The sequence below is a fragment of the Trachemys scripta genome, chromosome 8 (genome assembly GCF_013100865.1).
Source record: "Trachemys scripta elegans isolate TJP31775 chromosome 8, CAS_Tse_1.0, whole genome shotgun sequence".
In the NCBI taxonomy this organism is placed as follows: Eukaryota; Metazoa; Chordata; order Testudines; family Emydidae; genus Trachemys; species Trachemys scripta.
Window position 1 is genome coordinate 38,167,804 of NC_048305.1, and position 15,072 is coordinate 38,182,875.

Genomic DNA, 15,072 nt, shown 5'->3' on the forward strand with positions numbered 1-15,072 from the left:
ACTTTCACTTGCAATCTTACTGCTGGAAAAACACAGGCCATGATCAGCACCTCTAAGACCTGCCAAACTTGTACCAGTATCAGGCTGTTTAGGGCATTGCTTTGAGCTGCTTCTTTCTGGTCACAGCCTCTCAGCATCATTGCAAAATATACAGGCTTGGCTGAGTAAGGCAGACTTTGATTAAACAGAAGGCAAAAGGAGAGAGAGAGAGGAAAGTGAAGAAATAAGGTGCGCATTGGCGGTGGGTATAATAGGCCAGGGAAGGCTCTGCTTTTCCTGGCTGTAGCTGCTGCTGCAGGATGCTGGGCTGGGGCTGCTCCAGCCCCGGGCCCACTGGCCCCAGGCCGGCCCGTCTGCTGGGGCTGCTCGAGCTGGGGCTTGGGTTGGTCGGCTGGCTGGGGCTGGCCCGGGACTCTGACGGGAGTGAAGGGGCTCAGGGTTCTGGCTGTCCCGGGGCTTCTCTGGCCACGGAAGTTGTGGGGGGAGGGTGTCTCAGGACTCCGGCCATGGGGAGGGAGGTCTTGTGTGGAAGGGGAGGGGCCACAGGGCTAGCCTCCATGAAGGGGGGGCGGGTCACCTGCCACCCATGAAAGTGGGGAAGGAAAAGGATGTGTGGGTGGATGATGTCATCTTGGTCCCTCTTATTGGCCCAATCTAGGCAGGACAAAGGCCCAGCAGTGTTAGGGTTGATTCCAGGCTTCCAGGAGATGGTGTGTGTGGGGGGGTGAGGGGTGACAGCCATGAGGATAAAGCTCGCACCTTTCCTTCTTCACAACCAGCAGTTGTTGTCAGACAGCTTCTTCTGCCTTTCCCCCCCACAAACAGCCTTTCTTGTGAGACCCCCCCAAAGAGGAGGAGTGGGAGGAATAGCCCATCCCCTCAATATTTTGTTCACCAATTCGGTCTAATTGCCAAGACACCAATTTTGGTTTATTGATTTCTGGTCGCATGCTTCGCTTGTTCACCAGGCCTGACCCTTGTACAGCCCTAGTGCTAGGAGGACATTTTGTTTGGACTTATTTAGTTTTTTTATGTCTCACGTTTGCGTCTTTTTCCCAACAACAGTGATTGTGATAGGTTAGTTGCATCTGAAGAAGTGGGGTTTTACCCACAAAAGCTTATACCCAAATAAATCTGTTTGTCTTTAAGGTGCCACTGGACTCCTCGCTGTTTTTGTGGATCCAGACTAACATGGCTACCCCTCTGATAATAGGTAGTGTGACGCTTTACACACTTTCACTCACTGGTCACAGGTGAGCTTGTATGTAAGCAGGGTCTGAATGAATGTTTCCCTGACAGCTAGCTGGGAGGGGAGGGGGAGAGACTTGGGTGTGTTTATGTAAATACAGTTTGCTCCTGCTCCGCTTACATATTCAGCAGAATACAGTGGTGTCAAACTGATGTTGGGTACAAATCACCTTAGTACTGAATGCAGGGGTAGTGAAATATGGTTTCCAATGTTGTAATTGTTGTAGGAATACAGGAAAGCAGGACTGTGCTTAACCTGTCCCAAATGGGGGAAGGGGGGGCACCCTCAGTTGTAAGAACCTCATGAAAGCAGAGGCTTGAATGTCAGGGTAGGTCTACACTTACCTCCGAGTCCGATGGTAAGCAATTGATCTTCTGGGATTGATTTATTGCATCTTGTCTAGATGTGATAAATTGATTGCGGATCGATCCCGGAAGTACTTGCCGTTGACACCGGTACTCCAGCTCGGCGAGAGGAGTACACGGCATCGACGGGGGAGCCTGCCTGCCGCGTCTGGACCCGCAGTAAGTTCGAACTAAGGTACTTTGACTTCAGCTACCTTATTAATGTAGCTGAATTTGCGTACCTTAGTTTGAAGTGGGGGGTTAGTGTGGACCAGGCCTTAGAGCCCTGTGAAAATAAAAGGGGTGGGGGACAGGAATCCTGGTATCCTAGCCAGGAGGCTGCATAACCTCCTCCCTGGGGGGTTCACTCTAGATTAGCTTAACCTGTTCTTCCCCACTGTTCAAAGACTGGAGCTAAATAGGCTTCATTAGGAGCCTCTTTTGTTATTTTAATTACTCAATCAGAGCTGAAACCAGTTGTGGAGGACTGCATTTCTGTCCTGCCTGCTAAGAGCTAAAATCACTGGAGATGGGGCAGTGTTTCTACCCAACAACACAAAAGTCCCTTTCATGCCTGACCCTTCTCTGCACCCTACTCACAGTTGCTGCCCTTGGTCAGTGCAGAGCCAGAGCTCAGAGGTGCATCTGCAGAGTTCAGCTTCCACACTGGGGGGGCGGAAGAGGCATCTTGTTCTGCTCACCACTCTCATTGTGCCTCTCCACCATGGCCCTGCTGGCCACTCATCATGACTTTTTGCTCTGACCCATTCACTAGCTCACTGTCAGTCACCTTCTGCCTCTCTGTTGTGACCTCTGCACATCAGTCTCTCAATGATTTTCAGCTCTTAGCAACCAGAGCAGAAATACAGACCTAGACAACTGGTTTCACTTCTAATTGACCAATTAAAATCACAAAAGAGGCTCCTAATGAAGCCTATTTAGCCCCAAACTTTGAACAGTGGTAAAAAACAGATTAAACCAGTCTGGTAAAAAAATCACCAGAAAGGACATTATACAACCTCCTGGCCACAATGCCAGGATTCTACCCCTCTACTTTCACAAGCCTCTGACATTCGAACCCCTGCCTTCACAAGGTTCTTTCAAGTGAGGGTGCCCCCCCCCTTTGGGACAGATTAAGCACAGTCCTGCTTTCCTGTATTCCTACAACAATTACAACATTGGTAAGCATATTTCACTACCTATGCATTCAGTACTAAGGTGATTTGTACCCAACACCAGTTTGACACCACTGTATTCTGCTGAATACGTAAACAGAGCAGGAGCAAACTGTATTTACAGAAACACACCAAAGTCTCTTTCCCTCCCACCTAGCTGTCACGGAAGCATTCATTCAGACCCTGCTTACATGTACATTGGTGGGCAAGTATCAGAGGGGTAGCCGTGTTAGTATGAATCTGTAAAAAGCAACAGACTTCTTCAGAGTGAGGTTCTTACCCACGAAAGCTTATGCTCCCAATACTTCTGTTAGTCTTAAAGGTGCCACAGGACCCTCTATTGGCAGGCAAATTTATTGCACCAGTCCTCACGGAGTGCCACCACTGCACCTGACTCTTGACACAGCTTGTTCATTGCAAGGGGGCCTCTGCACACCTCTGCCAGTGTCCCCCATCCTAACCTGCAGCAGTCCCCATCTCCTTTGTGTAGCATGATCTACAAAATGCATTCTGGTCTTGTCTCTCATGTTTCTGTCTGCCTTTCCCTCAGGAGCAGAACTCTGCAGCGCAGGACCCAGAAGTGACTGTGTGACGTAAGTACCACCTTCTAGCTACTGGCAGCAGGGACCAGAGCAGAGTATGTGTGTATGTCCATGCGCATGTGTCCATGTGTGTGTGCACATGTTTATGTATGGACATGTGTCAATGAGGCAGGATATAACTCTGACGGGCAGCCACACTATCTCAGGTTGTGAGTCTCGCTACTGTCACATCTGAGCAGGCGCTGGCCTTGCAAACACCTGCGTAAGAGAGCTCCAAGGAATTCCCGGGTGCGGCAAGAAATGGAATTGCTGACGCAGTAGGCACACACCTCCCTCAGGCAGCACTGAACCCCAGTGCCCTCAGGTAGCTGAAGTGGGGTGGTGTAATGCTCGTGTGGTGGTTAAAGATCTCCTTATACTTTTCTTAGGAGTAGGAAAATCAGCCGCAGCTTCCTGGCCCAATTCCAGCTTGTGTAGTTACACTCTGTTTCTCTAGACCTGCCACTACATTTTCAGCCAGACACAACATTCTCCATGCCCGTGTGAGGCTGCTGTATGCCATTCCAGAAGCAGCTGCAGTTCAGTGGCAAGTGAAGTGTTGGACAGGAGGAAGCCATAACCAAAGTTCCTGGGATCCCTCTGGCTGAAAGCCATCAGAGCTGCGTACTATAGAGCCAGAGGCTCAGTGCAGGTTGGATGCAGGCGAGGTGCCAGCAGTAGGCTGCATAGATTCATAGATTATAGGACTGGAAGGGACCTCGAGAGGTCATCGAGTCCAGTCCCCTGCCCGCATGGCAGGACCAAATACTGTCTAGACCATCCCTGATAGACTTTTATCTAACCTACTCTTAAATATCTCCAGAGACGGAGATTCCACAACCTCCCTAGGCAATTTGTTCCAGTGTTTAACCACCCTGACAGTTAGGAACTTTTTCCTAACGTCCAACCTAGACCTCCCTTGCTGCAGTTTAAACCCATTGTTTCTGGTTCTATCCTTAGAGGCTAAGGTGAATAAGTTCTCTCCCTCCTCCTCATGACACCCTTTTAGATACCTGAAAACTGCTATCATGTCCCCTCTCAGTCTTCTCTTTTCCAAACTAAACAAACCCAGTTCTTTCAGCCTTCCTTCATAGGTCATGTTCTCAAGACCTTTAATCATTCTTGTTGCTCTTCTTTGGACCCTTTCCAATTTCTCCACATCTTTTTTAAAATGCGGCGCCCAGAACTGGACACAATACTCCAGCTGAGGCCTAACCAGAGCAGAGTAGAGCGGAAGAATGACTTCTCGTGTCTTGCTCACAACACACCTGTTAATGCATCCCAGAATCATGTTTGCTTTTTTTGCAACAGCATCACACTGTTGACTCATATTTAGCTTGTGGTCCACTATAACCCCTAGATCCCTTTCTGCCGTACTCCTTCCTAGACAGTCTTTTCCCATTCTGTATGTGTGAAATTGATTTTTCCTTCCTAAGTGGAGCACTTTGCATTTGTCTTTGTTAAACTTCATCCTGTTTAACTCAGACCATTTCTCCAATTTGTCCAGATCATTTTGAATTATGACCCTGTCCTCCAAAGTAGTTGCAATCCCTCCCAGTTTGGTATCATCCGCAAACTTAATAAGCGTACTTTCTATGCCAATATCTAAGTCGTTGATGAAGATATTGAACAGAGCCGGTCCCAAAACAGACCCCTGCGGTACCCCACTCGTTACGCCTTTCCAGCAGGATTGGGAACCATTAATAACAACTCTCTGAGTACGGTTATCCAGCCAGTTATGCACCCACCTTATAGTAGCCCCATCTAATTTGTATTTGCCTAGTTTATCGATAAGAATATCATGCGAGACCGTATCAAATGCCTTACTAAAGTCTAGGTATACCACATCCACCGCTTCACCCTTATCCACAAGGCTCGTTATCCTATCAAAGAAAGCTATCAGATTGGTTTGACATGATTTGTTCTTCACAAATCCATGCTGGCTGTTCCCTATCACCTTACCACCTTCCAAGTGTTTGCAGATGATTTCCTTAATTACTTGCTCCATTATCTTCCCTGGCACAGAAGTTAAACTAACTGGTCTGTAGTTACCTGGGTTGTTTTTATTTCCCTTTTTATAGATGGGCACTATATTTGCCCTTTTCCAGTCTTCTGGAATCTCTCCCGTCTCCCATGACTTTCCAAAGATAATAGCTAGAGGCTCAGATACCTCCTCTATTAGCTCCTTGAGTATTCTAGGATGCATTTCATCAGGCCCGGGTGACTTGCAGGCATCTAACTTTTCTAAGTGATTTTTAACTTGTTCTTTTTTTATTTTATCCGCTAAACCTACCCCCTTCCCATTAGCATTCACTATGTTAGGCATTCCTTCAGACTTCTCGGTGAAGACCGAAACAAAGAAGTCATTAAGCATCTCTGCCATTTCCAAGTTTCCTGTTACTGTTTCTCCCTCTTCACTAAGCAGTGGGCCTACCCTGTCTTTGGTCTTCCTCTTGCTTCTAATGTATTGATAAAAAGTCTTCTTGTTTCCTTTTATTCCCGTAGCTAGTTTGAGCTCATTTTGTGCCTTTGCCTTTCTAATCTTGCCCCTGCATTCCTGTGTTGTTTGCCTATATTCATCCTTTGTAATCTGTCCTAGTTTCCATTTTTTATATGACTCCTTTTTATTTTTTAGATCGTGCAAGATCTCGTGGTTAAGCCAAGGTGGTCTTTTGCCACATTTTCTATCTTTCCTAACCAGCGGAATAGCTTGCTTTTGGGCCCTTAATAGTGTCCCTTTGAAAAACTGCCAACTCTCCTCAGTTGTTTTTCCCCTCAGTCTTGATTCCCATGGGACCTTACCTATCAGCTCTCTGAGCTTCCCAAAATCTGCCTTCCTGAAATCCATTGTCTCTATTTTGCTGTTCTCCCTTCTACCCTTCCTTAGAATTGCAAACTCTATGATTTCATGATCACTTTCACCCAGGCTGCCTTCTACTTTCACATTCTCAACGAGTTCCTCCCTATTTGTTAAAATCAAGTCTAGAACAGCTTCCCCCCTAGTAGCTTTTTCAACCTTCTGAAATAAAAAGTTGTCTCCAATGCAGTCCAAGAATTTGTTGGATAGTCTGTGCCCCGCTGTGTTATTTTCCCAACATATATCCGGATAGTTGAAGTCCCCCATCACCACCAAATCTTGGGCTTTGGATGATTTTGTTAGTTGCTTGAAAAAAGCCTCATCCACCTCTTCCACCTGGTTAGGTGGCCTGTAGTAGACTCCTAGCATGACATCTCCCTTGTTTTTTGCCCCTTTTAGCCTAACCCAGAGACTCTCAACACTTCCATCTCCTATGTCCATCTCTACCTCAGTCCAAGTGTGTACATTTTTAATATATAAGGCAACACCTCCTCCCTTTTTCCCCTGTCTATCCTTCCTGAGCAAGCTGTACCCATCCACACCAACATTCCAATCATGTGTATTATCCCACCAAGTTTCAGTGATGCCAACAATGTCATAGTTGTATTTATTTATTAGCACTTCCAGTTCTTCCTGCTTATTCCCCATACTTCTCGCATTTGTATATAGGCATCTAAGATACTGGTTTGATCTTTCCTCCCAGTTTTGTCCTGACTCTCCTTTCTCTCTGCCAATATAGCCCACACTCCCTCTCGTTTCCGACCCATCTCCCCGGTCTCCATGTTCCCCACTTACCTGTGGGCTTTGCTCACCTGTCCCCGTCGAACCTAGTTTAAAGCCCTCCTCACTAGGTTAGCCAGTCTGTGTCCGAATAGGGTCTTTCCTCTCCTCGAAAGGTGAACGCCATCTCTGCCTAGCAGTCCTTCCTCGAATAGCATCCCGTGGTCTAGGAAGCCAAAGCCCTCCTGGCGACACCATCTTCGCAGCCAGGCATTCACCTCCATGATGCATCTGTCTCTGCCCGGGCCCCTACCTTTGACAGGAAGAATTGAAGAGAATACCACCTGCGCTCCAAACTCCTTCACCCGTACTCCCAGAGCCCTGTAGTCACTCTTGATCCGCTCAGTGTCACACCGCGCAGTATCATTTGTGCCCACATGGATGAGTAGCATGGGGTAGTAGTCAGAGGGCTGGATAATCCTCGACAATGCCTCCGTAACGTCTCGGATACGGGCCCCCGGCAGGCAGCATACCTCCCGAGATGAAATGTCAGGGCGACAGATGGGCGCCTCCGTCCCCCTCAGCAGAGAGTCTCCGACCACCACTACCCTACGTTTCCTATTCGCAGTGGTGGCAGCAGACTTTCCAGCCTTAGGGGTACGAGGCTTCTCCTCCTTTACTGTAGGGAGTGATTCCTTCTTTCCTGTGTCAAGAAGAGCATAACGGTTACCTATAACCACGGCAGGAGGGTTCGGAGCAAGGGTGGAGCACTGCCTGCTGCCAGAAGTAACCAGCTGCCAGTGTCCACCCTGAGCCATCTCCTCCTCCACCAGTGGTGTATCAGCAGTCCTGTGTACTGGGACAGCTACCTCAGCTGTCTCCACATGGACACTGTCGAGGAATTGCTCATGGATACGGATGCTCCTCAACCTAGCCACCTCCTCCTGTAGCTCTCCCACCTGCTGCCTGAGAGATTCCACCAGCAGGCACCTCTCACATTGGATGGTCCCCCCAGCCTGGATATCAGTAAGTGGAAATTGCAAGTTACAGTCTTTGCAAAACCACACCAGGATCTGGGTAGAGGCATCCATGCTTAGGCACTCTGTCTGGCTACAGGCACAGGTGGAGGAGACAGTAGCAGTGCTGGCACAGGTGTTGCGGGTCTTCCTAACCATCGTAAGCCTCCCTCTGTCAAACTCCCGTCTGCAGCCCCCTGTCAGCTGAAAGGGTTGTTTAAGCAAAAAGTTAGAATGTAGTTGCTTTATAGGTATTAAGGGGAATCAAGAGAAAACAGATGGAACCGGCAAGGGAACCTCGCCCCCTTCCTGCTCCCCTTCCAAACTCCCTTGCGAAACTCCCTATTAGCAGCCCCTGTTCGCAAAGCTCCCTGGTCTCTTGCGCGCTGCTTTATAGGCCCTAAAGTAGGGTTACCATACGTCCGGATTTTCCCGGACATGTCTGGCTTTTGGGGGCTCAAATCCCCGTCCGGGGGGAAATCCCCAAAAGCCGGGCATGTCCGGGAAAATCGGGAGGGAGGGAGGGCTCGGTGGTGCTCGGCCGGGAGCGGGGCCGGGCCCCGCACCAGCGCCGACCCCAGCCAAAGAGGCCCCGGCCGAGCACCACCGAGCCCTCCCTCCCTCCCGATTTTCCCAGACATGCCCGGCTTTTGGGGATTTCCCCCCGGACGGGGATTTGAGCCCCCAAAAGCCAGACATGTCCGGGAAAATCCGGACGTATGGTAACCCTATAAATACCCTCAGGATCTGGGCCCCTGTGCCTGCCGGCCCTTCCCTTGTGGGGGTCTTGTTCTCCTAGATCCCTGTCTCCACAGATTTCCTCCTATTGCAGGCACTGTGTGCCCACAGATTCCTAACTCTGCTGTGCATGCCATGCCCTTAGGCCTTCCCCCCAACCCTGCCCATGGGCGCCTGTGGAGCCAGCAGAGGTACTGGTGTTTGCAGCACTGAGAAAGGTAGGCTGGAGAGCTACAAGGGGTGGGGACATTGAATTCCTCCTCCCCACGTCCTGGCCTACAGAAACTTGGTGTGATTTGCAAGGCTAGGGCTCAGCTGGCTTTAGGCCTTCTTGGGAAAGAGTCAAGATTCCTGAAGGGTGTTGCCTGGGGGGAGAAGTACCCTGATATGGGTCAGCAGGGGCCAGACACTAGCCTAGCTTTGCTCACCACTGTTCTCTCTGATAGAGCAGGGGCCCTGCCACCCAAAGGGCAAGACAAGAGCCAGATGAAGGTTGGCATGGGTGGCCCAGTGCCAGTAGCAAGAGGAAGCAGGATAGGTGGGAGCGATGGCCAGGCTTGGAGGAGGATTGAATCCAGGTTTACAGCTTGGAGCACCCTGAGAATTCCCTACTGACTGGCAAGACATGGCCCAGGACAGTCCTGCCTCTCCAGGGATTTCTCAGGTGCCAGCTTTAACCAGCACCAGCCAGAGCAGCAGCACGTGAGACTCCAGCTTCTGAAGGGCCAATGGCAGCACCAAGCTGGCAGCCCTGGGGAGGAGAGGGGCCTGTCTGAAGCCAACGCCTGATATGTCTCTCTTCGTTCTCTCCTCTCGCAGCTCTCTCTGCTTCCATGCAGACACAACCAACCCAAGGCGGGCTCAGCGCGAGGAGCCAGCAGGGCCCTAGCGGGGACAGTAGAGGCGAGCCCTGGCCCAGAAGAGCTAAACTGCGCTTGGCATGGCCAGAGCGACGCATGGATGTGCTGCTTCATTAAACAAATGACTGTACTTGGTAACAGACTCATAACCATTGGCAATAGTCACCTGAGCTCCCAGCCCCCCATCAGCCCTCCCTCAGAGTGCAGGCTGCCCCATGCCCTGGGGACACCCCACATTTGGCCCTCTGGGGAACCCCTCCACTTCCCCAGCCAGACTGGCACTGGTAGGAAACCACCAGCCCCATGAGCCTGGAGTTGGTGCGCTGGACAGGCCCAGCTCCGCAACCTGCACCCTGCTGCTATACAGATCTTCCCAGCTCCACCAGCCAACTGGGTAGGACGCCCGCTCTGTGAGCCTGCCTAGCTGGGGCACTTAGAGCGGTTCAGCCCTGCGCTTCACCCTGGAGCTTGAGGGACAGTCTGAGCCATAGACACTGGGCTCCAGTCCCAGCTCCACATCGCAGCCATGGTGCTTCAGCAATGCCCTCCTAAGGGATGACCCAGGGCCCAGTGCTTCTGAGTCATTCGTGGTGCTGAGTTTGGAGCTCACCCCCTGGAAGAACTGCTCTGCCGTCTCCTAGCTTCTGCCATTTCAAGCATAATCCTTGTTGTCTCCAGCAGCCCAGAGCCGGGTGCCCCCCTAGGAATCGCCATTCTGAGACAGCTAGTGAGTGCAAAGGGGCCAGAGCTGGGATAGTGCAGCCCATGCCGAGCACAGGGCAAGGATTCACACACTGACCAGCGCCAGCTGCTGTGAGCAGCCCCAGCAAGCCAAGCCCAGCATGGCAGCAGCAGTGTGTCTGCACCAGCCCCTGCCTGGAGAGCTAAGTGCCATGCAGAGCACAGCATCTGGTGCAGCTCAGGCAGGATCTGTCTGCGTATGGCCCCACCAGAGCAAGCTGAGACAGTCAGTCACCACCTCTGGCAGGGGGCACTGCCCAGACCACTACCAGCCAAGGACTGGCAGAGCTGGTACTGCACCATCTCCTGTTCTGAGCAGTGCCTTGCACAGCTGCTGCCCAACAAGCAGATAGGAGCTGCCTGGGCCAGCTCTGCTGTGTGGCCCCATGGCCTGGGACAGACCGTGGGGAAGTGGAAGTGGCTTTCACCCAGCCCTGTAGCAGATGGGCATGAGCAGCCTGCCCTCTGCAGCCTAGCTAGGAAGAAGTGGCCAGAGCAGGATGGAAGCAGTTTCCCTGTAGCTACATTGGTGTGTATTAAAGCCTAGTGGTGACCAGAGCAGCGCGCGGCCCAGCTGCTGGGGGCTGGCTTTGGTGTTTAACCCCACTGCAAATAGACAAGCTGAAACCATTAAAGCTGCTGAGCACACGTGCAGAATGAAATCTGTTTATTGGGGCCCAGTGACCAGGCCATCCCCAGCACAGGCCGAGGGCAGCCGAGGCAGCCAGGGACCAGCCTGAACACACAGCGGTTCAGCAGAAGCAGCCGCTGCTGGGCCCAGCAAAAAGAGGGGCACAGTGCGCTGGCACCTAGTGCAGTTCTTCCCGCCCTGCCCCATGCGCACCTGCAGTCCTGCTCTGGGGACAGGGCACAGGGCAAGTCTCTCGGTGACTTTCAGGGGAATGTGCAGAAATGCCAGCTAGCAGCAGGTGAGCCAGGAAGGGGCGAGATGGGCGCAAGAGATGCTAGATACCCCGCACCGGAAGAGCAGGATTAACCCTCACATGCCCACAGCTGGGAGGGGCCCCTTGGCTCAGCACATGACAGGGGCAGGGGGTCTGGCAAAACTGAGAGCCAGTTGGAAGTGGGCAGTGAAAGGAGGAGGGAGACAGCGCTGGCTACAGGCCCCCAGCCTCCTGGCAGATGCGTTTCCCACTCCAAGCCTAGGGGTGGGAGCACCCTGCTGGCAGCTGCCTGGAGGGGAAGTGGCTGCAGATGTGCTTCTCCATCCCGCTGCTGCAGGTCTCCTGGGATGGGGGACCCACTGTCCAGTCCCCTCAGCGCTGGGCAGTGAGGAACATGTATTCGGTAGTGCTCTGAACTCCCCTGGGACTACGCTCCCCCAGGACTCCTCCAGAATGATCAGCCCATTGGGGTGCAGAGAGGCAGCTTGGGCTGCTGATCAGGCTCTCTGCCGCACTAGGGGTGATCTCCAGCACTCCCATCCCCGCCATGGGACTGTCCCCGGATTTCTGCTGCTGGCCAGGGAGGAGTAGGAAGGCTCTGAAGCAGTAGGAAGCCAGTGCACCCACTGGGTGGCAAAGTCGGTGGCAGCAGTTTTGCTCGGGTGACACACTGCACTCCCAGCTGGGTAGCGTCAGCTGATGCGGGGTTCAGGCTCGGGTTCTGGGGCTTTGGCAGGGGGTGGAGGTGGTGCTCGCAGCTGCAGAGAGAGAAAGAGAGATACTGATTACAAGGGGCCAAGGCCCCTGCACTGCACCCACGCGTCCCTGCTCCATGCCATCTCCCCACCCTCCCTCCCCACGCATGGGGCACATGGGGAGCAGGAATACACCCCTCAGAAAGGAGAAGCTGCGCCAGGCAAAGGCGTAATTACGGGGGGGGCCCTCCCCAGCTTCCAGGCTGAGGGACAGCAATGTCTGTGGTCCCCGCAGGAGGGCTGTGCTTTACGTTCCAAATTCAGCAGAGATCCCCGGCTGCAGGCCCTCAAACCGCGGAGCCACAATGGAGAGGCAGGGGGTAAGGAAGGACTCGCTGGGGGAGACTAGGGGAGAGAGGACAGGCTGGGGGGGACTAGGGTTGGACAATGGCTGTGGTGCTAGCACGGAGCAGGGTGAGGAGAGTTGGACATTTGGGGGGAGGTAATGGGGTGACACTGCTGGGAGCTGAGGCAGGCTCATGGCCTTCCCCCGAGGAAGCCTTTGTCCTCATACACCACTTTGTGAGCACCAGCCCCAGAGCCCCTGGTTGGGGCAGATGTGATTCATCCTGTGCCTGCAAACGCTTCTTACCGGGCGGATGCGTGCTGCTCCCAGGTCCGGAGAGCTGGGTCCACTGACTGCGCCATCCTGCCTGCAGGCTAGGAACACAGACCGGTGTTAATGGCAGGACACTAGGCTGCTCTCCACATGCCTGCACACCAGCCCAGCAGGGACCCCCCAGATGCTGGGCCCAGCCTCTTTTCACCCTCACCAGTTCCCTCCCTATCCCCCCAACCCCCACAACACAGACACCCCAAGCGACCCTAGCTGCCATCGGGGGCTCCTGCACAGAGGAAACGCCTGCTGTCTTGCTTAGGGGAAGTATTCCTGAAGGTTTCATCACATGACAATCTTTAATTTCTGGAGTTTCCAGGACAATTCTAGAGAGCTGGCAACCCTAGTCTTGCCCCCTTCTGAGTGTCCTATTTATGCCAATGCCCTGGAGCCATCCGGGAGGCCAGCACCCCATGAGGCACTCACCTCCCAGCAGCACTTCGGGAAGGGGGTGGGAACCTAGCCCGGCACTGGGCACAAGGACCGGAGGGGAGAAGGCCGGAGGAGATGGTGATGGGAGCTCCTGGAAATAAAAGCACAGGCAGGCTGCGATTAAAGAATTTTGGGGCCTTCACACTACAGAAATTGCCCCCCCCGCACCTTCCTTAGAGTGCCCCCAGTCACACAGACCCCGCACGTCCCTCCCATCCACCTGGGGTGCTGTGACAATTTCTAGAGAGGAGGTGCTGAAAGCCATGGAACTGTAACCCTGTGCATGACGGAAGCCAGGCATTCACTTGCTATTACTTCAAGCTGCTGCACGCTCAGCACCCCTAGTTCCAGTGCCCCAGTGTGCCCCACGAAGCTTCCACCAGACCCCCCCAACATCCCAGCCATACATCCCAATCACTGTAGCCCCCAACCTCACTCCACAGCTCCCTCAACACTCCCCATAGCCCACCAACAACTTGTCCACACCTACTTCTCCCAGGACCTTCCTAGCCATTTATTGATCCCCCCTTTCCCCCTCGGCTCAGCAATCCATTCCCATCTCAGGCTAGAGTGGCTCCTTCCATCACCTGCCCCACACACCCACAGCCCTGCGCAGACAAAGTCCCCAGGCTAGGGGAGGAGTCTCCCCATGGGAATTCAGTGACCATGAGCCTGGAGCAGAGCCTGGAAAGGAATCTTTATTCAAGGCAGTGCCCCCTCCTAGGTGTATAGAGGAACTCAATCCACACCCTGGTTTGGTCCTGGGAGGAATAGGGAACACAGGTCTTGTCTACACTAGGGAACTTCAGTACTTCTGAAGCCAGCTGCCAGAAGCCATGTTAGCTGAGGAGGGCTGGGGACAGGGAGCCCTTGTCTGCCCTTACAACTGTTCTAAGCCACTGGCACGATGCTGGGAATTGGGGCCTGTCTCTCTGTCAGCCTATCCTGGAGAGGGGGACACAGACAGCCAAGCCCTAGCACGGCGAAGGGGGAAATGGAGACCAACCTGCTCAGCCACTCCTATGACTCCAGTTATTTCTTCCACCACCAGTGAAGGGAAGACCCCAACGCGCCCATTGAAGTCCCCTTTCCAGAAGCCATCGTCCACTTCCCCCTCCTCTCTGGGGAGCACTCGGATTATGGCTCCCTCGGGGAAGGTCAGCTCCTCCACACTCTGCCCCTCGTAATCGTAGAGGGCTCGCACCAGCCATGCTGCAGGCAGCCAGAGAGAGCAGGCAGAGCTGGTGCCAGCCGGGCACACAGTTGCTCAGCACATACAGACATTGAAAAGCCTCCACTCGGCATGGGATGGGCTGAGCCCATTCCGCTGACACTGAGGGACACTGAGGCAGAGGTGCCAAAGTTTGGGGCACTAGGCAAATGCTGATCCCAGCTGGAGGCACTGGGGTTTTTAGAGGTGCTGGGAGCCCCCATCGGCTCTGCAGGTCAGGGGGAGCTGCGGGTACCGATCACCCCAGGAACCAGGCCCTGCGCATGCCCCATGGCAGGCCTGTTGCATCAGAGGCCATTCTTGGAAGCGCTGGCCATAGGTCCCGGGGGAGTCAGGCAGGAGCGAGCTCATGGTCCCAGTCCTGTGGCCAAGCCAGCAGCCAGCCCCCCTCAGCCACGCTGCAGGCAGAGCTGCTGGTCTCCAGTCACCCAGGGATGGACCCTGGGAACTGAACTCCTTCCCCAACTGCGTGTGCCCAGGGCATCCCTCTTCCCACATGCGGACACAGCCCCATTGTCCCAGTGCACCCACATGCAGCCCCAGGGCTTGCCACATACTTCCTGGCTCCAGCACCAAGTCCATGGTCATAATGCTAGTGAGCTCCTTTTCCAAGGCGGTCTCGGAGGGGCCTTCCTGGCAGCTCCCGGTCAGCGCCCTGCGCTCACTCCCCACGGCATCCAGGAACAGCAGGTACTTCTCAGGGACATAGCCCACCTGCCCTGCCTGGTTCCGAGCCTGCAGACAGCCGCCGAGGGCAGGAGAAGCCAAGTTAGGAGAACCCAGCCAGCTCCAGGGCCAGGCAGAAAGGACTCAGCCCTGAGCCAACCAAATTCCTGCATGAGAACCCAGGGC

At 53.6% G+C, this 15,072-nt stretch overlaps 2 protein-coding genes across 6 annotated transcripts in view; one reads left to right on the forward strand and one right to left on the reverse strand.

Moving 5' to 3' along the window:
* The window catches only part of RELL2 (RELT like 2), a 63,461-nt gene extending 52,532 nt beyond the window's left edge, over positions 1 to 10,929 (forward strand). For all 3 annotated transcript variants that reach the window (XM_034778661.1, XM_034778663.1, XM_034778662.1), the window contains exons 7-8: positions 3,319 to 3,361; positions 9,500 to 10,929. In XM_034778661.1, the coding sequence (XP_034634552.1) occupies positions 3,319 to 3,360 (42 nt within the window). In that variant the 3' untranslated portion in view covers position 3,361; positions 9,500 to 10,929. The remainder of the gene's footprint in view (positions 1 to 3,318; positions 3,362 to 9,499) is intronic.
* Positions 10,930 to 10,931: 2 nt separating this feature from the next.
* FCHSD1 (FCH and double SH3 domains 1) overlaps positions 10,932 to 15,072 on the reverse strand; it is a 30,202-nt gene continuing 26,061 nt past the window's right edge. For 2 of the 3 annotated variants that reach the window (XM_034778660.1, XM_034778658.1), the window contains 5 exons: positions 14,778 to 14,955; positions 13,996 to 14,201; positions 12,984 to 13,080; positions 12,534 to 12,601; positions 10,932 to 11,944 (listed from right to left, as the gene is read on the reverse strand). In XM_034778660.1, coding sequence (XP_034634551.1) covers positions 11,879 to 11,944; positions 12,534 to 12,601; positions 12,984 to 13,080; positions 13,996 to 14,201; positions 14,778 to 14,955 — 615 coding nt within the window. In that variant the 3' untranslated portion in view covers positions 10,932 to 11,878. Of the gene's footprint in view, positions 11,945 to 12,533; positions 12,602 to 12,983; positions 13,081 to 13,995; positions 14,231 to 14,777; positions 14,956 to 15,072 lie in introns of those variants that run through there. The other variant, XM_034778659.1, reaches the window with a different exon arrangement.